Source organism: Podarcis gaigeae (genome assembly GCF_964106915.1).
Source record: "Podarcis gaigeae genome assembly, chromosome: 8".
In the NCBI taxonomy this organism is placed as follows: domain Eukaryota; kingdom Metazoa; phylum Chordata; class Lepidosauria; order Squamata; family Lacertidae; genus Podarcis; species Podarcis gaigeae.
Window position 1 is genome coordinate 90,578,259 of NC_139684.1, and position 25,396 is coordinate 90,603,654.

The 25,396-nt window shown below is 55.2% G+C and overlaps 3 protein-coding genes across 3 annotated transcripts; 2 read left to right on the forward strand and 1 right to left on the reverse strand.

Moving 5' to 3' along the window:
- Positions 1–239: 239 nt before the first annotated feature.
- Positions 240–12,035, forward strand: SPINT2 (serine peptidase inhibitor, Kunitz type 2). Its single transcript, XM_083754253.1, has 7 exons — positions 240–392; positions 5,910–6,074; positions 6,692–6,742; positions 7,395–7,451; positions 7,569–7,736; positions 9,202–9,276; positions 10,019–12,035. The coding sequence occupies exons 1-7, from the start codon at positions 323–325 to the stop codon at positions 10,183–10,185; spliced, it is 753 nt and encodes a 250-aa protein (XP_083610379.1). The 5' UTR covers positions 240–322; the 3' UTR covers positions 10,186–12,035.
- A 2,552-nt stretch (positions 12,036–14,587) lies between these two features.
- LOC310851782 (uncharacterized protein) lies at positions 14,588–16,679 on the forward strand. Its single transcript, XM_083754465.1, has 4 exons — positions 14,588–14,711; positions 14,852–14,979; positions 15,084–15,158; positions 15,976–16,679. Exons 1-4 carry the CDS (start codon positions 14,672–14,674, stop codon positions 16,063–16,065), a joined length of 333 nt encoding a protein of 110 aa, XP_083610591.1. The 5' UTR covers positions 14,588–14,671; the 3' UTR covers positions 16,066–16,679.
- Positions 16,680–17,165: 486 nt separating this feature from the next.
- YIF1B (Yip1 interacting factor homolog B, membrane trafficking protein) lies at positions 17,166–21,658 on the reverse strand (the record flags this gene model as incomplete). The annotated part of the gene is made up of 8 exons (XM_083754205.1): positions 17,166–17,827; positions 18,478–18,571; positions 18,798–18,953; positions 19,514–19,571; positions 19,706–19,784; positions 19,990–20,094; positions 21,344–21,519; positions 21,610–21,658. 8 exons carry the CDS (start codon positions 21,656–21,658, stop codon positions 17,672–17,674), a joined length of 873 nt encoding a protein of 290 aa, XP_083610331.1. The 3' UTR covers positions 17,166–17,671.
- Positions 21,659–25,396: the final 3,738 nt, after the last annotated feature.

A 25,396-nucleotide genomic window follows, 5' to 3' on the forward strand; every position in this document is an offset into this window, starting at 1 on the left:
TGCCGTTGTCTCCCCTCCGCCCCGCGGGAGCGCGCCGCCCCGCCGCCGGATCCCGGAGTGCTGCTTGGGGGGGGCGCCTTCTTCCGGCGGGGCACCTCCCCCGGGAGAAGGACCGATGGCGCCGGACACGGGCCGGCAGCAGCAGCAGCCGGAGGGGAGGGGCCCCGCCCAGGTGCAGGTGCGCCGAGGGGCGTGGCCGGCTCCCTCCCCTTGTGACGTCGGGGGCGGCGATTGGCGGCCCTGGCGCGGGGGCGGGGCTCACCTGCGGGGTCCGGGGGCGGCGGGCGCGACGTGCGCAGTTGGGGCTTCGCAGGCGGCCAGGATGGGGCGCAGCGCGGGGCTGATCCTGATGGCCGCGATGGTGCTGGGCGCCGCCGCCGAGGCGCTGCCAGGTGAGGGGGGGGGTGAGGGGGGAATCACACGAAGAAAGACGGGCTCTTTCTTCCTTTCTTTCTCTCTTTCTTTCTTTCTCTCTCCCTCCCTCCCTCCCTCCTGCTTTGTTTTGTTTGGGGGGGGGGCGCAGTCAACTGCCTGCCTCCCCTCCCCCCGGAAGGGGGCGGGGCTTCTCTTCGGCCCCTCCCCCTCCCCGAGGGACAATGGCTGCCCGATCCCTTGTCTTTTTGGGGGGTGGGGGGCTCCCATCCCTGGTCCTCTGGGGCCCGCGCGGGGCTTGGGAGGGGGTGGCCCCATTGGGGGTGGGGGGAGGGAGGGGAAAGGTGGGGCGCGGCTTCCCGGCGGCGCAGGTGGGCAGGTTCCTCCCCCCCCCAGGAGGAGGAAGTGCTCTCTCTGCCAAGCCCCCCCCCCCCGCGCGTGCCCCTTGTTCCTGGTTCAGCCCCTCTGCGCCAGGTGCGGATTCTGCGCCAGACGTGGGAGGGTGGGGAGGAGAGAGACCCCACTGGACAGGGGCCGGCCCCATAGAGGGGGGGTCTGTGCCAGGGGACTGAGCTGCCCCCTCGCCCTGGGCTGCCCCAGGAGGTTGGCCTGCTGCCCAGATCGTGCCTGCTCTTAAGGTCGAGGAAGTTGTCTGTTTACAATCATCATCATCATCATCCTCATTTATTATCTATGCATCTGGCGGGGTTTGCCCCTCGTGGAGGGAGGAGCTGGGTCCCGAGTGCGGGAGCAAAAGCCGGATTGGCAGAGGCAGTGATGGCACAGTGGGCCGTGGCACTCTTGCGCCAGTTTGGGCATTCCCTGGGACAAGACTCCTGGCTGCCTGGGTTTTATTTCCGGAAAGCCCTTTCCTGCCTGCCAGCCCAGGATGGGATTTTGAGGCTGCGCTCCCAGGACCCTGGAGAGTTGCAGGGGACTCCAGAGGTCATCCAGTCCAACCCCCTGGTCCAGAGAGCCCTTTGTTTTCTGAGCGAGGAGAGAGTGCACCTGGGAACGTGGAAACCTCCCTTCCCTGCTTTGTGGGCCAAAGAAAACAGCCTTTCTGGGTCAGGCTCCCAGGCTGACCGGGTGCAAAGGGAACCTGATCTGCCTGGGCTCCGCAGGGCTGGGCAGCCAGTCTCAAACTGGTTCAGCCTGTTTGTGGTGAGGTCACCGGAGCTGCTCTCCCTGAATCACCAGGCGGGGGGGGGGGGCCTTCGCTCTCTGCCCCATGGAGGCCAGACTTCCTGGTGGGGAGGGGGCACCCTTCCTTTTTATTATGATTACATTGATTAAGTTTGCATTTTATTACATTTAAACAAATCCTTATTGTGCTCATTACATATTTGCTCAATCGAGCTTTGACTCCCCCCCCCATATGGTTGCCATAATTCATTAGCATTTATACATTTTCCCATTTACATTTCATTTAACGTATTTTTTTATTTATTTTTAAATAAATATAAAAAGGTCCAAATCCTTAACGTTGCAAGTTTTTCTTACAACAAACCTGCTAGTGGAGTATTGGTTATTCCCTCCATGTCCCGCTCACCTTCCTTAAACCTGCAAAAGAGCAGAACAGGACTACCCCCTTCTCTTAATTAAAAAAAATAATTCATTTTTTGTAAAAAAAAATTTACAAAAACAAATCCACAATAATAAAAGGAAAAACTTTTACCATATCCATATATGAGATACTCTGAATCTCGTGACTTACCCCCTGCATCTCATTACATTATCCACATTTTAAATTTCTCTAAATTGTCCATATTTTTCATTTCTTCACAAGTTTTTTTTTACTGTCCAGCTAGCTGTTTTATTTGATTACAATGGTCTCCTAAGTAAACTATAATTCCCCCCCCTTTTTTTTAAGTCCTTACCTTCTTGATTCCTGAGTCTCTCAGTCAGTTTTGCCATTTCAGCATAGTTTGGTTTTTAAAAGATCAAATTCTTTCAACATAGAACAGCATCACCCTGGACGGATAAATGCTGGAATATCCCAACCTGACCCAGAAGGTGATTCTAAGGCAATACATGCGAAGTAACCAAACGACGCAAATTCTTCTCCCCAAACTACTGTTTGTATAGAAGGCGATAAACAATTTTAAGTCAGCCGAAAAGGTTTTCTGCTGTGAAGGGTGTCCTCTGATTTTCATTTCTTGGCCTTGCCACTTGCATCATGAAGCTGTGAGATTCAGTCACAGAAGAGTCTTTGTGCTTCAGGCCTGGGGCCAATTGCATTTTATGATCTGATTTTTCCACAAGTGCTTTTTTATGGCCAGGCTTTGTTGGACAAATTTGTCAGAGAACTTGAGCTGTTCTTGTTTTCATCCGTGAGCCGCCTGGAGTTCCTGTCTGGGGAAATGGCGGAGGACAAATAAATATGTCAATAATAATCCTAAGAGACGCCCCCTAAATTCTCCCAGCATCTCCTAAGAAGAGGACTTATTAAAGTTTTAAGCTGTTAAATTAATATTGTCTCCTTGGACATCAAGAGACATTTTGCCCAGTAATTGCTTTTATTTAGATTCTTTCTCTCCTACACCTCCTTCCTTTATGACAGGCACGTCCAACTCCCAAGAGACTGCCATCTACTCCCAGTATAAAGAAAAATGGCAGTGATCTACCCATTGTCCTTGCCAAGAGCTGTTGAGCTTTTGATGGGGGGGGGGGATGCAAAAAATTGTTCACAACAGTCCGCCCCCCCCAATTCTGCGATGGGGGTGGGGGGTGGGGACATTCTTTCAAAAAATTTTTTAAAAAATTTCAATGCAAAATTAAAACAAAAATTACAAACATTGAATCCGAAATAAAACAGTACAAACAAGAAACAAAAACAGAACAAAAAAAGAACAAAAACAACAAAAGCACACATCTAGGAATAAAACCATATCATCCTTCTAATCTAGTCATTACATACATATATGGTGGGGACATTCATTGTCCACTTGATTTAATCCCGAGATCAGTCAGGATCTACCTGTCGACAATGTAGAAGGGAGAATTCTCCCAGATGTGGCCTCTGTGCAAAAGGACCCCCCCCCCGCTGACTGCTTTGCATGGAGGAATTGACTCCCCTTGCCCCCCTCCTGGCAGACTGGGGTCCCACCGTAGTCGAGGGCGGCTCTCCTGCAGCCCTCCTTTCCCAGCAGGAGGGCGGCTGTGCCTCTGCCCATGTGAAGAGTTCTGCCAGTGGTTGGGGAAAGTGTTCTTGAGGTTGCTGCTGCTGCTGCTGCTGCTGCTGCTGCTGCTGCTTTGCCACAAAGGGAGGAGAGTTTTGCCTGGAGCGCCACCCTGGCGGCCGGGCTAAGGGAAGGCAGCCCGCGTATGCTCAGAGGCACACTTTTCCTCTCCTTGTGCCGCAGCATCCCCAGCAAAGCCTTGAACTCCGGCTCGCCCTTCTTTTGTTATTGAGCTTTTATCTTTTAATAGCTAGGAATGTTATAAAAACAAACAGACTGTGAGCCTGAGAAGAGATGAACTCCAAAGGGCCCCCCAGCTCCATATTTAGATCTGCATTTAACTCCTAAGTTAGAAAGCAAGCAGAAAACTCCAGTAGCATAAACAGGAAGCGGATACTCTGGGTAGCTGTGCAAACTTGGCTTATCTGTGGGAGAAGCAAATGGGAATCGTCCGCCCCAAAAGGGAGTTGAATCCTGTTTAAAAACAGCACCTTTCCTGTGGATGGCCGTGACTTTGGTTCACGGAGGGCTCCAGAAATGGGTGCCAGTTGGCCGATTGTGTTGGCTGTTGGGTGTCAGTTGGAGATTGGCAGCTGGAGCAGTCAGGGAAAGAGGGAGAGAGCAATATCTATCTATCTATCTATCTATCTATCTATCTATCTATCTATCCAGTGCTGGATTTACATATAAGCTAAACAAGCTCTAGTTTAGGGCCCCACTCGGTTGGGGGCCAGAAAAATTTAAAGGGAAAAAAACCTGGATGTACATTTCCAAAATATAGGATAAAAAAAAAAAAGATTAAACCTACATACAGCAGCAGTGTTTTGTGTTGTGTGGGCTCCTATTTGTTATGTGCAAATGGCTTTGGATACCTCTTAGGTCTATCAATGACCCTATAGCATATATCCAACACCAAAAAACAGTGACCATTTGTTGTTCACCAAGGACAGCTGGACATAGAAAGCGCCCCATTACCTTCAGGAGCTGAGGGCCTCATGAAACCCCAATCTGGCCCTGGGTTCGAGTGCTGGACCAGGACCTGGGAGGCCAGGATTGGAATCCCCGCTTCAGCTGGGAAGCTCACTGGGTTTAGCTTTCTTTCCCCCCCAAATAGAGAAGGGCCTGAAAGTTTGGGGAGTGGCTGTTATCATATTCCTTGTAGCGACTCACTGGTTAAATCTGGCTAGATCTATCTATCTATCTATCTATCTATCTATCTATCTATCATCTATCTATCTATCTGGATTAGCAAAAAGCCTTTTATTCATTAAGTAGATCCCATCAGGAAACGAACAGAGTCTTGTGTCGGCTTTGAGACCGATGGATTTATCATGCTGTGACCCCCCCCCTTGGGGCGCCAGGTCCCAGACTCATTTTCCCTTTGCCCCTCTACGTAGGACAGGGAGCCCCCCCCTTCCTGAAACCCAGAGAGGCACTGCTGCCGGTCAGTGCAGGGAGCAAGGCGCACCAATGGCCTGACTCTGCAGGAGGCAGCTTTTGCTGTGGGTGGGGGTCTCCCTTCCCCACGAAAGAGACCCAGGAAAAGCGGCTTCTCTCGCACGGCTGCGCCACCAGCTGTGCCATTATCCTGCAGCTCCCACTTTGTGACGTCGCCATCCAGGGGGAGAGCGTTTTTGGCCTGTGGTGGCAAACACCACAAATTCTCTGGTGGCCCTTTGGGTGCCAGAGGCGGAGCGGAGTTAGTTGAAACCCCCGACCGCCTGGGAATGTCGGACTCTGGCGTCTCGCTCAGTGCGATGGGGACATCCTCTCCCCCGCTCAGGAGCAGCTGCCAGCAGAGTCTGCACCTCTGGGCCTGGAGCTGCCATCTTCCCTAGCGGAGAGGGTGCAGCTGCTTCGGAGCGCCCCCTGCCTGTGGGGTGCACATTCTGCCTCCTCTCCCCGGTGCCTCGTTTTGCTGCCGCGGGGTTGGAGTCGAGCCAAGTTCCTGGGCTGGAGAAGGAGGAAGTTTTTCTCCTTTCTTCACTTCGGCTGTTTCAAGGGCAGGTCGGCCAAAGCAGGTTGCACGGCAGGCAGCTGGCAGCCAAGAACATAAAAATTAAAAATTGCAGGTCTACTGGAGCGCCAGCAAATAAGACACTGCACTGAATCGCTGGGAGAATTATGATAGCAGCCGCTCCCATAACTTTCAGGCCCTTCCCCATTTTGGGGGGGAAATAAAGCTGAACCCAGTGAGCTTCCTGGCTGAAGCGGGAATTCGAATCCTGCTCTCCCCGGTCCTGCTCCAGCACCCTCAGCCTCCCCCCCTCCGCTCCCCTCCCCGTGCGCCTCTGGATGTGTCCCCTCCTTGTCGCAATAGCCACTGAGCCTGCTGGCCCCTCTGCTTCCTTCCAGACGACTGCTACCTGCCCAAGGTGGTGGGGCGCTGCCGGGCTGCCTTCCCCCGCTGGTGGTTCAACGCCTCCAGCCAGGCCTGCCAGGAATTCATCTACGGCGGCTGCCGGGGAAACGCCAACAATTTTGTCTCGGCCGACAAGTGTCGCCAGATCTGCGCTGCAGGTGAGTGGGGGGGGGGTGTTCTGGCACAGTGAATCGTCTGACTTTACAGAATTGCATTAAATTTTTTAATTAAGTTTTACATGGCATTTAAATTCAAACACACCAGTCATCTCCTCTTTAGGATTCTCCGAATCCCTTGACTTCCCTCCACCCTTCCATGGTTACCATTATCAACCCAATTTTCCATCTGCTTCTCTTATTTGCTCCAGGAATATTATCCATCACACATTAAAAACAGGGCTGCCTTCAGGTGTCTTCTCAAAGTCAGATAGTTGCTTACTTCCTTGACATCTGATGGAAGGGTGCCACCACCAAGAAGGCCTTCTGCCTGGTTCCCTGCAACCTCACTTCTTGCAGGGAGGGAGCCGCCAGAAGGCCCTCGGAGCTGGACCTCAGTGTCTGGGGTGGAGACACTCCTTCATCCTCTCCTGCTTTTCACACCTTGGGAGGAGAGCAGATGCGACGTCTCCCTCTTGCCAACCCCAGGAGCTGGAAAGATGACCTTCCCCTTTGCTGAAGAGCTGCTGTGTCCTGGCAGTCCCCCTCCCCTGGGCTCAGGGACCACCTTGGGGGGGTCTTGGCTGTGGCCGCCTGACACTCTCTCTCTTGGCTTTCAGATGGCGGCCGGGGGGGCACAGAGGGAGAAGTAGCGGCACCCACCAGCAAGGGTAAGGGGATGGGTGAGAAGCTCTGGGGGGGGGGGGCTGGGAGGGAGCTCTGTGCCCGGCCCCTCCTTGCACAGGGAGACTCGTGGCACCCTACCCTCCAAGAATGGGTGGCCTTCCTCGCAGGTGCGTCTAGGAGTTTTCCAAAGGGTCCAGTGTGGGCTCTGAACTCTGGAGGAAGGGAAAGGAGATTGTTAGCCACTTTGAGACTCCTTAAGGGGAGGGATGTGAGTGGCGCTGTGGGTTAAACCACAGAGCCTAGGACTTGCCGATCAGGTCGGCGGTTCTAATCCCCTTGATGGGGTGAGCTCCCCTTGCTCGGTCCCAGCTCCTGCCAACCTAGCAGCTCGAAAGCACCTCAAAGTGCAAGTAGATAAATAGGTACCGCTCCGTCAGGAAGGTAAACGGCGTTTCCGTGCGCTGCTCTGGTTTGCCAGAAGCGGCTTAGTCATGCTGGCCACATGACCCGGAAGCTGTACGCCGGCTCCCTTGGCCAATAAAGCGAGATGAGTGCTACAATCCTAGAGTCGTCTGTGACTGGACCTAATGGTGTCAGGGGTCCCTTTACCTTTACCTAAGGGGAGTGAAAGGTGGGATACCAAGTCCAAACTCTTCTTCTTCTGGAATGACTTGCTCTGCCTTCCCTCCCTGACAGCTGCGTCCGGATCCGGCCACCGCCGTCTGCCAGGAGATGACCGAAAGGGCTTCCAAGGTAACTGGGGTGGGGCAGGGGTGGCAGCTGAAGGGGCAGAGGTGGCTCCAGCCCCCCACCAGTTCTGGCCTCTCTCCAAGGGCACCTCTGAGTCTCCTTTTCCTCTCCCCCCCCCAGAGTTTTGCGCTGCCCCCCCAGAGGTTGGGCGCTGCCGCGGAGCCTTCCCTCGTTGGCACTTTGACCTGGAGACCCGTACCTGCAAGATGTTCATTTTTGGCGGCTGCGGGGGCAACAAGAACAACTATGACTACGAGGAGCACTGTCTGCAGTGCGCCAGAGACGGGGGTAAGAAGGGGCAGGCTGGGCGCCCAGGCCAGACCCCCCCCCCAAGGGCTCACATCCTTGTCCAGGGTGGAAGGGCAGATTCCCCCCTCCCCAAAATCCAAGGAAATTTGGAAAAGTTCCAGAGCCTCCTCACTCCCTTCTTTTTAAAACTTTTATTGATTTGTCAGCCAAGGGGAAAAGGGCAAACTTAACAAAAAGAGAGAAAAGGGAACCGAAAATTTAAACCACGGAAGCATCACGTCATGGAGGGACAAAAGGGCCCAGATCCAGCCCTGCTCCAGAGTATGCTCCCTAGCAAAGAGTAAAGATTTATAGAAATAAAAGCCTTCTCTGCCTGGGAGATTACAGGTTCTGCATCCTCTCAGGTGAGCCAGGTGTTTGTCCTGGTGGCTCTGAATGCGCCTCCGTGTTTGTCGAAGGCGTATCTTGTCATGCCTTGTCACAGAGCAAGAAAACCGGTCGTTCAGGCTCTGCCCTCTCGATCCTATTACTTCCAGGAGGGCCATTTGCCAAAGCCTTGAATGTGGGCCGGCCGGTTTATTAAGACTCAAGGTTTCCTGGATTTGGCAATGCGGCCCCCGGCTGCTGCTTCGAGGTGTTTTAGAAGTCAGCTCTTTCCTTCGCTTCTCCCCTCCAGAGATCTGCCAGGAAGGCCCGATCCTGTCCTCACCAGGCCTCCGTTTGGGCTGGGCTCCGAGGACTCACAACTCCCCGTGGCTTCTTCTGCTGGAGCATGGAGTGATGGATTGAATTTATATACTGGAGGGCTCAGGGCAGTTCACGGAAAAGATCACAATATATAAAATCAAAATAAGAACAATAACCCAATAATACCCCCCCCCCAAAGAGCCACATTTTAAAAGGGTATGGGATGTCGATCAGGTCAGCCAAAGGACTGGTTAAAAAGGAACGTTTTTACCGGACACCTAAAGGTGTATAATGAAGGCGCCAGGTGGACTTCCCTGGGGAGAGCATTCCACAGATGGGGCGCCACTGCAGAGAAGGCCCCGTTCTAAGTGTTGCCACCCTCCAGACCTCTCGAGGAGGAGGCACATGAAGAAGGGTCTCAGAAGATGATCTCAGGGTCCAGGTAGGCCCATATGGAAAGAGGTGGTCCTGGAGGTATTGCGGTCCTGAGCCATTTAAGGCTTTAGAGGTCCAAACCAGCGCGTTTGGCCCTTGGCTCCCCTGGACAGGGAGGCAGTGGGTGCTGCCCAGCCCCTTCTCACCCGCCGCTGCCCTTTGTCCTGGAGGAGAGGGCTCTGTGGGGCTCCTGGGCACAAGGGCGCTGCTCTGCCCCACAGCCAGAGGAAGGGATGCTTCTGAATGCCAGGAGGGGAGAGCGTTGCTCTGGTGCCCGGATCCTGCTTTGGGGTTCCCTGTTGGAGCACCCAGTGTTTCCCCCTTGGGCCTGATCCAGCCGCGGGGCTCCCCTTGCATTCTGACACGTCTCCCCACTTTTCAGAGTTAACGGAAGAGCCGTTGGAGCCCAAGCAGCACAGCCACCTCTTCCCGGACCCCATGATCCACTCCACCAGAGGTAGGTGCCTGGAGGGGGGAGTTGGGGGGCAGGGGGGTCACAGCGCCAGGCCTCTGACTCTCCTGGAAGAGGACAGTGTTTGGGGGAGCCTCTGAAATCCAGAGATTTGCCAGGGGGGCTGGCGAAGCCTTTCCCCTCAGGGGTCTGTTGCTTGGGTGCATCTGCTCCTAGTCCCCCCCCCCAGCTGGCAGGTTTCCTGGCTCCGCCTCCAGCCTCTCCCTGGAGCTTCCTTCCCATTTGGGGAACTGGCCTTAAGAGTGGCGTAGTCAGAAGGGCGTCCCCAAAGGCAGAAATCGCCATGGAAGAGGCAACATCTCTTGGCTTCTCCTCCTGGGGGCCAAGAAGTCTCGGCTGCAACCAGTCATAGATGTGTTCTCTGATCTCTTCAAATTCCTCGAGCTTTAGTTTTCCCTTCTGTTTCTGATAACAGATCTCTATATGTAGGCCATTTTCCTTCCCTATTTATTTGTTTTATTGAGGTTGCTTCTATTGGAGACAACAGCCATGGGGCTTTTTGTTCTAATTAATCTTTATGTTCCCCCCCCCACGCTTTGAAGAGTGATATCCTGATAATATGGTTATGAAATCCTTTGTGTATTTTCCCTTTGTTATACCACCAATAAGCATGTTCTTCCAGATCTAACAGATCTGCATTTTCTAACTTAATCCAATCTCGGACCCAGGTAACGCAGGCAGCTTCATAATACCTTCCCCTGACCCTTTAACCCTTTCCCTTCCGCAGCGGTGGTGCTGGCAGTGCTTCTGGCCCTGATGGCAGCTGCCCTGCTGGGCTCCATGGTGCTCTTCCTAGTCAAGATCTGCCGGAAGAACCCGCAGCTGAGCCTGGGGCCGGTCTGGAGCACCCTGGACGACAAGGAGTACCTGATGAGCAACGCCTACACCCTCTGAGCCCAGGGGCAGGCGGGCTCCCTCTGGCCGGCTGGGGCTCCAGCTGCATGTAAATAATGGAGGCGAGGGGCTCTCCCCCCGCCCTACCCGCCCCTCTCTGGGGCCAGCTTTGTAGAACATGCTTGGATCATAAATCTCTCCCAGGGAGGGGACTCCTTTCTCATGACGCTGGTTGTCTCTCCAAGTTTGCTCGCCCCTCTTCTAAGCACAGCCGCCGGGAGCAGGAACACGGTCGGGGGGCAGGGGGGCTATATCTGGGGCCCCACCTCCCCGAAAAGGTTACTTGGAGCATGGGGGAGGCCTGCGCCCCAAATGTGGAAGGGAAGGGCGCCTGGGCAAATGCAAGAGCCAAGATACACGGCCTGCCCCTCTCCCCCCATTGATCACAGCTGCCCTCCTCAATGCCAGTGCAAGTTGGGGGGCACCTCCCCAGCCTTGGGGTCCGCTGCCGTTCCCAGATTCCCGTGGGTCTGGTCTGTGGGAGATGCTCAAAGCCCAGTTGTTACAGCAGGTGGTGGTTTTTTGGGGGGGAGGGCACAATGCTGGAGTCCCTGACTCCGTGAAGCTGTGACTCCTCACTGCAGGGTAGAGATGTGAAGGGAGAGAGGGAGAAATTGGCCAGGCGGGGGCCCTCTTCTCTCCCTCCCCCCCCCCAGTGGTACGAAATTTTGCTTTGTAGGCCAGGGAGCAAAGCGTCTCCCACTGACTGTTCATTCCCCTGCCCCAGTCTTCACAGCGCTGCTCCTGAGAGGTGGGGGGGGGAGGTCAAAGTCTCTGTGGGGTCAGGAATGCCCTCCCTCTGCCTGGGTGAGATCTTTGCTGCAGGGAGCGGCCTGTGTTTTTGTGGACTTTGCCGTCTGTTTTATGGCCTCTTGCTGCGAGGGGGTGGGAAGGGACAGCGGCTGCTGTTGCTGCTTCCAGGGGGACTCCAGCCATTTCTCACAGCCCCAGAGAGACCCCCCTGGGTGTCCCTGAGCCCCACAAGCCAGGTCTGGCCACAGGTGCTGTGCTTGCCCAGAAGGGGGCTGGCCCTGCTCTCCCCAGAAAGACACTCCCCAGGCAGGCAGCATGACCCCCCCCTCAAGGCCTGCTTTGCTTTGGCCCCTTCTGCTCCTGCCTTCTTCAAGGCTTCCGCTTTCTGTGTGTGTCCAACTCTGCTGGCTACTCCCTTTTGTTCTGGATCAATGGAAGTGAGTTCTAGTTTCACGTTTGCCGGAGAGGCCTTTCCTCTCTCTGTCTGCTGCCGCAGCCGCCTTCCCTTCCTTCCACCTGCAGCTTCCCCATCCCTCCCTCCATCCTGGCCCCTTTCCTGGCCTTCACAGGTGTGCTTTCCAGGTGTCCCTGCCAGAGTCATTGCAGCAGCAGGAGCTTCAGGAGGAAAAAAAATGGGAGGCAGGTTTTCAGTTTGGTCCAAGTCCTCCTCCTGTGTGGCCTTGAAATCACCTTGTGCTTCTGGGACTGGCTGCCCTGAACATGTCTGCATCTTCCTGATCTTTGAGAGACCATCAGGCTCCAGCTGCAGGGCTGGCCGGTGGGGGGAACAGGCAGGCCTCTTACCTGAGAGCCATGACACCTTCCTTCCTGCCTGCCTGGGTCCTCCCTGGGAGCTGAGGCTGCTGGACCTCCTCCTCTGGAGAAAACAAGGAACTGACTCCCGCTTATTCCCCCCCCCCTTTGATGGGCAACCAGGGCATCTCCCTCTGAGCAAAATCCGACTTGTGTGTAGCATTCAGTGGGTTTTTATACTTTTTTAAAAAATTGAAACTTGATTGCGTCAAATCTTTTGGAATTGTTCTTTTAATTGCCTTTTTAAATCTGGAAGGTCTTTGAATAAAACAGATCAAACTCTTGCGGTGGTTGGAGTCGTCTTGTGCTGGACAGCCGGGGGGCGAGAGGTGTGTGTGCAGCTTTCGGGGGGACCCCTGGCTCTTGAGACGGAGGGGAAGGCAGAGAGGCAGCAACCCCTGCGCCCCACCTGGGGGAAAGCCTAAAAGCCTGGTCTCTCTCTGCATCCCCCCAAAGGACAAAGCCATTGGGGGCAGCTGCCTGGGTACCATTCCTGCTCCAGGCCTGTTCTGTGTGTTCACCTGGGGTGACTCCTGTTGTGGAGAGGGGAGTCCAGCCCAGTAGACCAGAAGGAGCGTCTCCACCCCCATTGTTCAGCCCGGACACGGAGGTTCAGCTCTGAGGGCCTTCTGGCGGTTTCCTCCCTGTGAGAAGTGAGGTTACAGGGAACCAGACAGAGGGCCTTCTCAGTAGTGGCACCTGCCCTGTGGAACACCCTCCCACCAGATGTCAAGGAAATAGACAACTATCTGACTTTTAGAAGACATCTGAAGGCAGCCCTGTTTAGGAAAGTTTTTAATGTTTTATGCATTTATCGTGTTTTTAATATTCTATTCAGAGCCACCCAGAGTGGCTGGGGAAACCCAGTCAAATGGGCGGGGTATAAAATAATAATAATAATAATAATAATAATAATAATAATAATAATAATAATAATTGCCAGGATAAGCCTCTCTGGCCTCTGTCACATTACTCTGCCCAAAGGAGGGACTTGTGAGAACTCTAGCCTTCCGCTGCCCCACTTTCAGGGAAGGCCCCAATTCTGCCACATACAATTCAAAGCTTTACACTGCAGCTGGTGCAAGGGAACAGTTCCTGCTTGGAACAGAAAAGGCCTGGCAGGCCCAGCCACCTCCTGGCAGGTGTCCAGACCCACAGCTTGGGGGCGGTGGCTGTGGGTGTGTTTAGCAAGCAGAGGGATCAGCTATCTCCTCTCTCTCAGAAAACACCCCCCAAAAAGCAGCAGAGGGGAGAACAAAGAGGGTCCCCCGCATGCTTCCCTCCTGTGTCATGAATTAACCCCCTCCTGCCTAAGGCTGGACCAAGCAGGAAGCAGCTGCTCTGCAAGTCAACCAGCTGGCCTGTTGCACCACTGGGGGGGGGGGCAGCCCTTAAAGATACAGGCATCCCAACCTCCCAATTAGCAGAGCAGGTAGCATGCAGGGCTGTGCCCGTCCCACTGCACAGAGCGAGACCGGTTTCTGCTGCGCAGAGGGAAGGACCCTAAGCAAAGGATTCACCTCACAAGGAAAGATACTACCTCAAAACACAAGGAAGAACTTTCTGATGGTAAGAGCTGCTGGACAGGGCAGTGGGCTCTCTTCGTGGAGGGTTTTTAAACAGGTTGGACGGCCCTCTGCCAGGGGTTCTTGGTTCCTGGGACTAGATGACCCTGGGGGTCTCTTCCAGCTCTACAGTGCTGTCAGAGCATCCTATTGTTATAGGAATTCTAAGATCTCATATATATAAAATGAATGTACAAGGCAAACCACGTGTCTGAAATAGTACAGGAGAGCAACCCTGAAGCCATTTTGACTCTCCCAAATGGACCTCAAATGTTTCTCTGCAAGGAGGGAGGAAATGGGAATATCCGCCCTCCCTTCCCCACAGGTGGGCAGGGTTTGTGGCACTGAGCGAGGCTCACCTGGGCGGGTGCCACCCACCTGCTTGAGCTGGCCTTTGACGCGCCCTCGGCCAGGGAGGACAATGGACGGCCGGCCGGGGGTGGCCCTAAGGCCAAAAGAAAAGAGGATGTCTCTGTTGCTCAAGTCTCTTTGCTGTTCTTCCTTCCAGGATCAAATCTGTGGCCAATTTGAACCCATACTCTGGTCTCTTGTCTCATCACTTGGGATAAAGGGGTAGGCACCACAGACAGGGTTTAGCGCATGTGCCTGCAAAGCCTCCCTGTTGTCTCTTTGCTCACAAATCCTGTCTTAAGGGCCTATCTGTGTGTGAATAGGGTGAGCCTCTGATCTGGATTCAGGAGCTTTACCATCACAAAAGAATGGCCAGGCTGCCCAGGTAAAAGCAGTCAGTGACCATTATCAGGCAGCCTGGCAGACAGGTTTTCTGCTGTAGACGGTCTCCTACTGTGATGTATGTATGATTTTTTTTGGGGGGGGGGGCGTTCTTGAGCTACAGGGGAGGCAATTTTCAAATGTCTATATAAGGGCTTGCACACCAATGTTCTGAGTTCCTCTCCTCCCAGCAGGTCGGGGTGAGCGGGGAACCCTGTTGCAAGAGATCAATAAAGATCAGGCTTACGAGCTGCTTTGCTTCCAAATATTCTCTGCTTGGCCTGTTATTTTCTCCTACCAATGGGGAACCTACGTAAGGTCTCTATATGGGCTCTTGTGTCCCCGATAAAGGAAAAAGGAGCACTTCTAACACTGTCTAAGCTCAGGACCTCGGGCCAGGCGGGCAGGGGGGGTGCCTTGCCCTATGCCCCCCAAGCTCCGGCCTCCGGAGATCCCCCTCCCTGTCCCTTGACCCCTTCTGTGCTTCTGCGCCCGGAGGAGCCCCTGGCTCCGCCCGCCCAGGATGACGCTCCGGGGCGGCTCCCTCCCGAGCCAGCGCGCCGGATCCCTCCTCTCCGGGCGGCGCCTCGCCTCGCCTCTCCGCGGAAGCGCCCCGCCGTCGCATGGGCGCACCTGGCGCGATGGACTTCGACCTGGCGGCAGGTGAGTCGGGGCGCGCCTGGCCAGACGGCTGGGGTCTCCCCCTTTTTTGTCGGGGGGCGGGGTGTCCCCAAGGCCAGGACGCCTGGGTCCCCTCCAGGTGAGGCCCCGTGTCACCCTTTCCCTCTCTCACCCGCCCGCAGCGCTGGGGCCCGATCCCCCGAAGCCCGACCCCGTCGCGGAGATGAAGCCGGGCCCGCGCAGCGGCGACGCGCCTGCCCAGCCGTCGGGGGCGCCTCCTGCGGCCGAGGGCGCAGCAAAGAGCCTCGCGGTGAGTTGGGGGTCCCTCCTCTCCCCTTCCCCGCTTCCAGGGGCCGCGGTCTCGCTGGAGCAACTGGCGGAGACCCCCTTTTTACTCCCGCTTCCCCCTTGCAGGAAGGCGGGCCCGGATCCGCATCCGACTCCAGCAGCAGCTCCTCCTCCTCCAGCGACAGCGACCAGGAGCACAAGGCAAGAGGCGGGGGCGGGAGGTGGGTAGAGGGACACCCCCCCCCCCGCCGTCCAGGAGAAAGAGGACTGACCCCCTCCTCTCGCAGACCTTGGTCGCCTTTGCCCCCCACCTTCCCGGGAGGGGCACGTCCATGGAAGCCTGGAAGTGCAGCTGGAGACCAGACTGGGAGAGGGGCTCCAGCCCTGGGTCTCCCACCATGGCCACCTGCCTGGCCCTCTAAGGAGGGGGGGGGCGGGATGGACTAGGTGGCCACGGGCCTCTTCCTGACGTGCCTCTTTGGCCAGGTCTTGAGAGTTGGTGAGGGTCAGGCTTCTTGCCAGTTCTGCGTGCCTTTGGGTATGGAGATGCTTGGTTGCAAGTCTTTCTGTTCTAGGCGACAAGCAATAGCTCCCTCCATGTCCGGTCTGTGGGCAACGCTTGGCTCCACCCCCCACACTGGGTGCTTTGACCCCTTCCCCAGGCTCACGTGGGGCAAAAGATTCCTGCCCCCAGCGCCCCGTCCAACTCAACCATTCTAGGGCTCCCCTCTCTGGGCAATGTAAAAACCTCCTGCATGATGCCAACTGGCCTTTGACAGTCAGTGGTGGCAGAGTCCCCTTGAAAGCAGTGTCCACAGGTGCTCTTCTCTTCTTCATCCCCCTCTCCATTTCCTGGCCAGCCCTGTCCATTGCACCGGGCCTGGGAGGGGACACAGCCTCCCTCAACACGCCCACCCCCGGACTGAGGGCTGGCTCCTGGTTGAAAGGCAAACTTCCCTTGCCTGCTGCAGCTGGTGGGAAATGTAAAATCTTCTGCTACCCCCGCCCCCCCTTGCAGGGACCTGGCACCGGCCGCCAGAAGAAGCTGAAGAAGCCCAAGAAAGAAAAGAAGCCCCATAAGGAGAAGAAGAAGAAGAAAAGCCACTGAGCCCTGCACCCCCCCCCCCCGCGGGGCCCCTTGCTGCAGACCTGCCCAAGCCCCAGCGGAGCCATCGTGGAGCAGCTCCCTCCTTTGGCTAAAGAACTAAAGGACTAAGGAAAGGGGCTGCTTTCAGATTGTCAAGCATGTTGTGCTCCCTGGCGATGGTTCCGCAGGCGAAGGGCTTTGCATTTTGAAGGTTGGCGCATCAGGGGCCATGCATTGTATGCGGACGGGCTTTGCTTTCTTCTGCCAGCAGCAAGAGCACCAGCTTGGGATGGCTTTCAAAGACTGGACCAATTCACAGAGGAGGAGGAGGAGAGGGCCAGCGAGGGCTCCTGGCCACAGAGGCAGTCAGTGCTTCTGAATGGCAGGTGCTGGAAACCGCAGGAAGGGAGAAGGCTCTTGTGCTCCGATGCTGCTTGCTGGCTTCTCAAAGGAGGCACCTGAGAACAGGATTCTGGCAGGCTCTGCTTATGTTCTCATGAAGGGTTTTTTCCTGCTTTTTGCACTATTGGGACAAATAAAGGGAGCTGCCTTTTCTGTTACACTGGAATGTCTATGGAAGAAAATGGAAGGTGAAACTTCAGCAGAGTAAAAGAATTAAATCCTTTTGGTGGGAAGCAGCTGTGAGGGTGTGTTAGTTGGCAGACCTGGAACGCATCCATCTGGGCCAAAGGAGAGGCGTGAGACTCTGGAGGGGGTGGCTGAGCTGGAGGGGGGCACAGGTGGGCAAAGGAGGATGTTTCTCTGAGCAGATTCAGCCTCACCTTCTCTCCATGCCAGAGAGGAACCACAATTCAGGCCCAGCCTCCACTGGTGGACCAGGGAGCGTGGCAGGGGGTGAGGAGTTAGTTACAAGGAAGAGGGCGGGAAGGACTGCCGTTCTTCTGTGAGGGCCAAGCCCTAGTGCTGCGCCCCACGTGCCCCCAACCTCTCCTCCCCGATTTACACCCAGTAAGCAGTGGCACAGTGTTGCAGGCTGAGCGAGGGACACAAGCTGCATGCTCCGCCGAGAGGAACCACCGCAGCCTGCAAGAGCCTTCTTGCTCCAGAAAGAAAGCCCCACTCCCTCCCCCCCCCCACGCAGCAGAGAGCGACCCCCAGTGCAGGTTTCATTCTTTATTGGCCTGGTGTTGTGTGTACAGCTCCAAAGGCTGCAAAGTTGAACAGAGAGGCAAGCAGCTGGTGGGCTGGGGGGGGGGCAGACGAGTGTCGGGCGGCTGCTCCATGAAACACCCCCCCCCGACAGCCTCTCCCCCCGCCCTCCGTAGTAATACTGAGTCGCTCGCAAGCAGCAAAACCTGGCGCACGGGCGGAGAACGCCATGCGCTCTCCAGTGGTGTGCAGTGATCACAAGGGCTCTGGCATGCAAGGGGGGGAAGGATGCTGCCCCCCAGGCAGAGGGAGCTCAGTGGAAGCCTGCCTAGGACCCCTGCTGGAGCCCCCCCCCCCCAATCTCCAAACAGGCTTCTGCTGCCCACCCTCCCCTGACAACATCCACACTCCCCGAGGTCACTGAAGCCAGAGCCACAGTGGTCTGTGTCCAGCCTGCCACACAGACCCCCCACCAGGAGTGAGGACCCCCGCCCTGCCCCCTTGGCAGACCCGTCCGTCAGTAGATGAGGTGAAAGGTGAGCCAGTACATGATGAGCGGCTGAAGGCCGGCCACTGCCATGGTCAGGTACATGCGCAGCTGGTTCTTGGCTCCCCGCACCAGCACCCCCTCGGCCGCTGCCTCCGACAGGATCTTCAGGCGCAGGGTCCTGATCTGGAAAAGCCACAGGAAAAGGCGAATCAGGGGTGGAGCGCAGGGAGGGTCACGGAGGCCCTGCCTGCCTGGGGCTTTGCCAAGCAGGATGGAGGGTTCTTGCAACGGCCGCAGTTTTATTTAAAGGCCATCTGCATTCTGCTTTTACACCCTGGAGGGGTTTGCAGTAATAAAGCCATGCAATAAAACCCACCAAAAAAGTTACAAACTGACAGCAATTGGTTATTCTAGAAGGAAGTATTCTTAGTTACTGGCATACGACTGGCGGAACAGAAAAGGTTTCAGCGGGTGTTTAAAAGCTGACACAGAAGGTGCCTCTTGAATCTCCAGTGGCAGAGTGTTCCACAGGACTAGGGCTAAAGGCCCAGTTCTTTGTTATCAAGTGAGGATCTCCAACTTGGGGAATGGCCAACGACACTCCTGCAGGTGATCTCAGTGACTGAGCTGGGACCAAAGGCTTCAGGGCTCTGCTCACAGTGTGGCAGAACCAGCCTCCCTGCCCTAAACCCATTAGCCAAGCTGGTAAAAGGCTGCTTTTACGGGAGGCCAACGCAGAGCCCAAGACGAGGCCTGCTCCTGCTGTGCAAAATGCTCAACAAGCGCAGAAGAATTTGGGAAATGCCCCCCCCCCACTTCCTGGAAGTTCTTACCATGAAGACAAAGATTGTGATGCAGCACCAGCTCAGCAGCAGGTAATAACCCATCTTCCCAAAGAGCAGCCCAGCCAGGAGGCCAACGATCATCCTGTCACAGGAGGGGAGAAGCGTCAGGCCCAGAGCCCGGCTCTTCCCCAGCCCAGAATGAATGAATGAATGAATAATACCCCACCCATCTGGCCGGGCCTCCCCAGCCACTCTGGGCGGCTTCCAACAGGATATTAAAAACAATATACCATCACCCATTAAGAGGGGCTCAGTCCCGCCCCCCCCCCCCGGCTGGAGCAGGCTGCCCTCGCCTCCTGGTTACTCACCCAACGTACTTGTACCCTGAGAAGGCCACCAGGTCAATGGTGGAGAGGTCCGTGTTGACGGTGACCAGGTAGAGGCTGAGGAGAATGGCCAGCACCTCGACTATGAGCCAGGCAAGGGCTGAGCTCGCCTGCAAGCCCAGCAGGTCGGGGGAGAATCTGCAAGGGGCAGGTGAGGGTGAGGGAGTGTTGAGGGGGGAGGGCTCCCTGGCCACCCAAACTGCCCAGGCCTCCAGGGCCACAGGAGGGCGCTCACAGCCCCACACCCTCTCACGCCTCTTCCAACTAAATTTTAGGAAAATGTTCTTGACAGTAAGAACCTGTCCCACAGTGGAGCGGACTCCCTCAGAAGGCGGAAGGCTCTCTTTCCTTTAAGGTTTTTAAGCAGAGGTTGGGTGGCCACCTGTCAGGGACTCTGAGATTCCTGCACTGCAGGAGGTTGGACTAGATAGAGGACTATTCTAAGGGAGCAGTTAGGGGACCCCTTATCACCTCCCAGAGCTAAGGGGTCTCCAGAGTTCCTAAAAACTCTCAGCATCCTTCACAAGCGACACATCCTGGGATGTTTTGCAGGATGCCATGCCTGTTTGGGCTGAACCTGCAAGGAAATGAGGATGGGGTCCAGGTCTTCCTGGGAAGCTCAGCAGCGTTTGGGGGAGCTGCCTTGCCCCACCTTCCCTAGGAATGCCAGCAGAAAGGTGATCCCTAAAACCTCTCACCTGTTCTGGGTCCCCAGCGCCAGCCCTGCCACCAGGACGTAGGTGATGAACGCCATGACTGCGGAGGGAAAGGGCTCCTTAGCCACAGGAGAGACCGGCGCTCAGCCCTGTTCTCTCCCCGGGGCATCTCCCCCCCCCCCCAGCCGCCTCAGGGCTGGTGCCACCCCAGGGACCCCCAGAGACCTGCCGTACCTGGAATGTAGAGGTCAGGAGCGTTGACGTCAAAGCGGGGGGCCACGGGGGTGTCCTGCTGGTACTGCACCTGCCAGTCCTGCCAAAGACAGCCAAGAACCCCCACAGGCTACCAACGGGCTCCCTGCCCCAAGGGACCCGGGCAGGCAAAGGGGCTGGGGTGGCACAGGGAAAGGCGCCCTGGCCTGAGCCTCAAAGCCATAGCAGGGGGCTGCTTGGAGCAGGGCGATGCCCTGCAGTCCCCCCCCCCCATCCCACCTTAGCCGGGGCCCTTTGCGGCTCACCTGGTGCAGGAAGGGGAAGAGGAGCAGCCCCAGCTTCCTGCCCACATAGACGGTGTCCACAGCAAAGTAGTACTTCAGCTTGGTCACGGGGACAAAGCGGTCGATCTGGGAGGGCAGGAGAAGCGGCAGAAGCAGAGCGTGAGCAGAGAGGAAAGAGGAGCTGCTGAAGGAGCGTCTCCACCCCCATCGTTCTGCCTGGACACTGAGGTCCAGCGCCGAGGGCCTTCTGGCGGTTCCCTCCCTGAGAGAAGCCAAGTTACAGGGAACCCGGCAGAGGGCCTTCTCTGTGGTGGCGCCCTCCCTGTGGAACGCCCTCCCACCAGATGTCAAAGAGAAAACTAACTACCAAACTTCTAGAAGACATCTGAAGGCAGCCCTGTTTAGGGAAGCTTTTAATGTTTAATAGGTTATTGTATTTTAGTGTTTTGTTGGAAGCCGCCCAGAGTGGCTGGGGAAACCCAGCCAGATGAGCGGGGTATGAATAATAAATTGTTGTTGCTGTTGTTGTTGTTATTACTTCAAGTGTCTCAATGGGATTTCCTTTGTTGTATATCACTGCCTCTCTCTGCCCAGCCTACCTCGCAGGGTTGTGGCGAGGATTTAAGTGAGGAGGCCGGGAGAACAACAGCAGCCACCCTGCGCCTCTCAGAGTAAATGCCATGCAATCAATAATATGGATGCGTTGAGTTGGGATTCCTGGCTGGCAGGGGGCTGGACTAGATGGCCCCCAGGGGTCCCTTCCAACTGTATGATTCTTAGGTTTTAAGCAAAGGGGCCAAGCTTGTTTCCTGCCACTGAAGGGAAGGGGGAGGACCTATACTGGTTATGGTCTGGGGTTATTAACGGGAGCAGGGACAGATTGAGGTTTGAGGTGGCCCCCAACTCCTGAAGGCAATGGGGCCCTTGATATGTCCAGCTGTCCTTTGCCAACAACAAATGGTCAGTGGTTTTTCTGTTGAATATATGCTAGATGGTCATTGATGGACCTAATAGGTATCTCAAGCCGTTTGCACATCACAAATAGGAGTCTACACAACACTGTTGCTGCAGTATGTAGGTTTATGTTATTTGTTTTTTCTCTTATATTTTGGAAATGTAGGTTTTTCTTCCTTTGTTTTTTGGGGGGCCCCAAGAGAGTTGGGCCCTAAGCTTTAGCTTGTTTAGCTTATACTGTACACCAATCCGGCTTGTATGTAAGCCCTCTGTTCCGGGCGGGGCTGGACTAGAGGACCCCTGGGGGTCCCTTCCGACTGTATGCTTCTTGGGTTCCTGCCCCTGGGCTTATTGGCGGGAGGGTCTGAAGGCGAGCCCCCCCCCCCGTCCCGTCCCGCGGGGTCCCCGGAGCCGCACTCACGTTCCTGCCCACGATCTCCTTGCCCTGGCTGGCCAGGCTGCTCCCGTAGGCGGCGGCGAAGCTGGAGACGGGCTGGGCCAGGAAGGCGCCGGCGCTGGTGTCCTCGAAGAGCCGCGGGGGCTCCGTCCTGGGGGCCGGGCTGGAGGCCGAGAGGCCGGGCGGGCGGCGCTTGGTGGCTGCGGGGGGAGAGAGAGGGGGGGGGCGGCCCACCTCGCGGGGCTGTCGTGTCGCCCCCTCCGCCCTCCCCTCTCCCACGTGACACCCACGCAGGCGGCCGGGCGGGGCTCCTCCCGGCGCGGCGCCGGCGCGCTCCATGGCGGCGAGGGAAGGAAGAGAAGGCGGGCCGCGCGGCGCAGGCGCACTCCGAGGCCGACCCGCGGCCAATCACCGCGCGCCACCGCCGCCGCCGGCAACAGCCAATCGCGGGACGCGACGGCCGACGCGCCTCTCCGTCGGAACCGCGAGAGGGAGGGAGGGAGGAGAGCGCGCCGTTGCCAAGGGGACGAGAGGAAGAGCCAGCGGCTCACGTGACGGAGGGGAAGCCGTTTCCGTGACGGGGAAGCGCATGCGCCGGGGGAAGAGGGCTAGCAATCCCAGAAGCCTTTGCGTCTTCCGTCCCAGAAGCCTTTGCAGCAGCTTTGGCCTCCTGAGGGGAGTTGGAGGGGAGGGAGACTCTGCACCTGGTTAGCGGGGTAGAAGTGGAAGGATCATTAGGCGCAAGTGATCATGCTCTTCTGAAGTTTACTATACAGCAGAAAGGAGCAGCCAAGCATACTAGGACTCCGTTTCTTGACTTTAAGAAAGCCGACTTCATAAAACTTAGGGAAGTGCTGGGTGAGATCCCATGGACAGTAATACTAAAAGGAAAGGGAGTTCATGATGGCTGGGAGTTTGTTAAGAGGGAGATAGTAAAAGCACAACTTCAGGCAATACCAATGAGACGGAAACATGGAAGGTGCCTAAAGAAGCCAGGGTGGCTATCTAAAGAACTTTTAACTGAGTTAAGATTTAAAAAGGATGTGTACAAAAAATGGAAAATGGGGGAAACCACCAAAGAGGAATTCAAACAAATAGCCAGCACGTGTAGACACAAAGTCAGAAAAGCTAAAGCACAGAATGAACTCAGGCTTGCTACAAAAAAGCAACAAAAAAGGCTTTTATGGGTATGTTCGTAGCAAAAGGAAGAACAAAGAAACAGTGGGGTCACTCAGAGGAGAAGATGGTGAAATGCAAACAGGGGACACAGAAAGGGCTGAACTCCTCAATGCCTTCTTTGCCTCAGTCTTCTCCGATAAAGAAAACAATGCCCGACCGGAAGAATTTGGAGCAAATGATTCAGCAGAGGAAACACAGCCCAGAATAACTAAGGAGATAGTACAAGAATACTTGGCTAGTTTAGATGTATTCAAGTCTCCAGGGCCAGATGAACTGCATCCAAGAGTATTAAAAGAACTGGCAGATGTGATCTCAGAACCACTGGCAGTCATCTTGGAGAATTCCTGGAGAACAGGCGAAGTCCCAGCAGACTGGAGGAGGGCAAATGTTGTCCCTATTTTCAAAAAGGGGAAAAGAGAGGACCCAAATAATTACCGCCCAGTCAGTCTGACATCAATACCAGGGAAGATTCTGGAGCAGATCATTAAGCAAACAGTCTGTGAGCACCTAGAAAGGAATGCTGTGATCACCAATAGTCAGCATGGATTTCTGAAAAATAAGTCATGTCAGACTAACTTGATCTCATTTTTTGACAGAATTACAAGCCTGGTAGATGAAGGGAACGCAGTGGATGTAGCCTACCTTGATTTCAGCAAGGCATTTGACAAGGTGCCCCATGATATTCTTGTAAAGAAGCTGGTAAAATGCGGTCTTGACTATGCTACCACTCAGTGGATTTGTAACTGGCTGACTGACCGAACCCAAAGGGTGCTCATCAATGGTTCCTCTTCATCCTGGAGAAGAGTGACTAGTGGGGTGGCACAGGGTTCTGTCTTGGGCCCGGTCTTATTCAACATCTTTATCAACGACTTGGATGATGGACTCAAGGGCATCCTGATCAAATTTGCAGATGACACCAAACTGGGAGGGGTGGCTAACACCCCAGAGGACAGGATCACACTTCAAAACGACCTTGACAGATTAGAGAACTGGGCCAAAACAAACAAGATGAATTTTAACAGGGAGAAATGTAAAGTATTGCACTTGGGCAAAAAAAATGAGAGGCACAAATACAAGATGGGTGACACCTGGCTTGAGAGCAGTACATGTGAAAAGGATCTAGGAGTCTTGGTTGACCACAAACTTGACATGAGCCAACAGTGTGACGAGGCAGCTAAAAAAGCCAATGCAATTCTGGGCTGCATCAATAGGAGTATAGCATCTAGATCAAGGGAAGTAATAGTGCCATTGTATTCTGCTCTGGTCAGACCTCACCTGGAGTACTGTGTCCAGTTCTGGGCACCACAGTTCAAGAAGGACACTGACAAACTGGAACGTGTCCAGAGGAGGGCAACCAAAATGGTCAAAGGCCTGGAAACGATGCCTTATGAGGAACGGCTAAGGGAGCTGGGCATGTTTAGCCTGGAGAAGAGGAGGCTAAGGGGTGATATGATAGCCATGTTCAAATATATAAAAGGATGTCACATAGAGGAGGGAGAAAGGTTGTTTTCTGCTGCTCCAGAGAAGCGGACACGGAGCAATGGATCCAAACTACAAGAAAGAAGATTCCACCTAAACATTAGGAAGAACTTCCTGACAGTAAGAGCTGTTCGACAGTGGAATTTGCTGCCAAGGAGTGTGGTGGAGTCTCCTTCTTTGGAGGTCTTTAAGCAGAGGCTTGACAACCATATGTCAGGAGTGCTCTGATGGTGTTTCCTGCTTGGCAGGGGGTTGGACTCAATGGCCCTTGTGGTCTCTTCCAACTCTATGATTCTACGATTCTACCTTTCCCAACACCTCTTAAGTCCCCATCACAGAAGGAACAATGAAACTCATAACATCTCCTTGGCCTCAGGACTTGTCTGGAGATGGGGTTTCAGAACACCTGACTTGCTCAACTGCCTCTGCGGATGTCTAGTATTGCCCCCTTGGTCACTCTCAGATGGGGTGCCCTGTATGTGCTCTCACGCTTGGGGAATTATGGTGGGATGCCCTGTTCCTGCTGCCCACGTAACTTCTTGGTTCATGGAGGGAGGTGGAGCCCAAATTCACCTTTCAGGGTTCAAATGGTATTGGAATGGAGGAAATTGGCAAAGGGGTTGATTTTATATGATTTATATGAAAGCTAGGTATCTTCCCTGAGCTGTCAAGTCAAAAGGATACATTCAGGCGTAACATTGTAACAACTTTAAAGATGTGCCCCCCTCCCATGTCATTTCCGTAACAATGGGAATCCACAGGCACAGAAGTGTCCCCTGGCTGGCTGAAGAGGCTCCCGCATGCAGCAGTGGGCGTCGTGCTGGGCGAGGTGTGCCTTTCAGAGGAAGTCTTTGACACAGGCGAGACGCGCCTGTTCCAGAAGAGGCCTGACCAGACCTACATTGCCAGAGCATAGGAAGCAGCCCCTGGATTCAGAGCAGCGAAGGATCGGGTGACTGCAGCTCTGTGGCAAGGTGGCAGGGCACTTGATTAAGCTGGGCAAGAAGTAGTATGAGAGAGCTGAAAACAATGCCAATATATTTCACATCTGGCAAACCAATACACCCCTTTGGTTTCAGATAGTACATGGGTAAAGGCCAAGGTACACCTGACCGTTAGGTCCTGTCGCGGACAACTCTAGGGTTGTGGCGCTCGTCTCACTTTACTGGCTGAGGGAGCCGGCGTTTGTCCGCAGACAGCTTCCGGGTCATGTGGTCAGCATGACTAAGCCGCTTCTGGTGGGTAAAGGTAAAGGGACCCCTGTCCATTAGGTCCAGTCGTGACCAACTGTGGGGTTGCGGCGCTCATCTTGCTTTATTGGCCAAGGGAGCCGGCATACAGCTTCCGGGTCATGTGGCTAGCATGACTAAGCCACTTCTGGCGAACCAGAGCAGCACACGGAAACGCCGTTTACCTTTC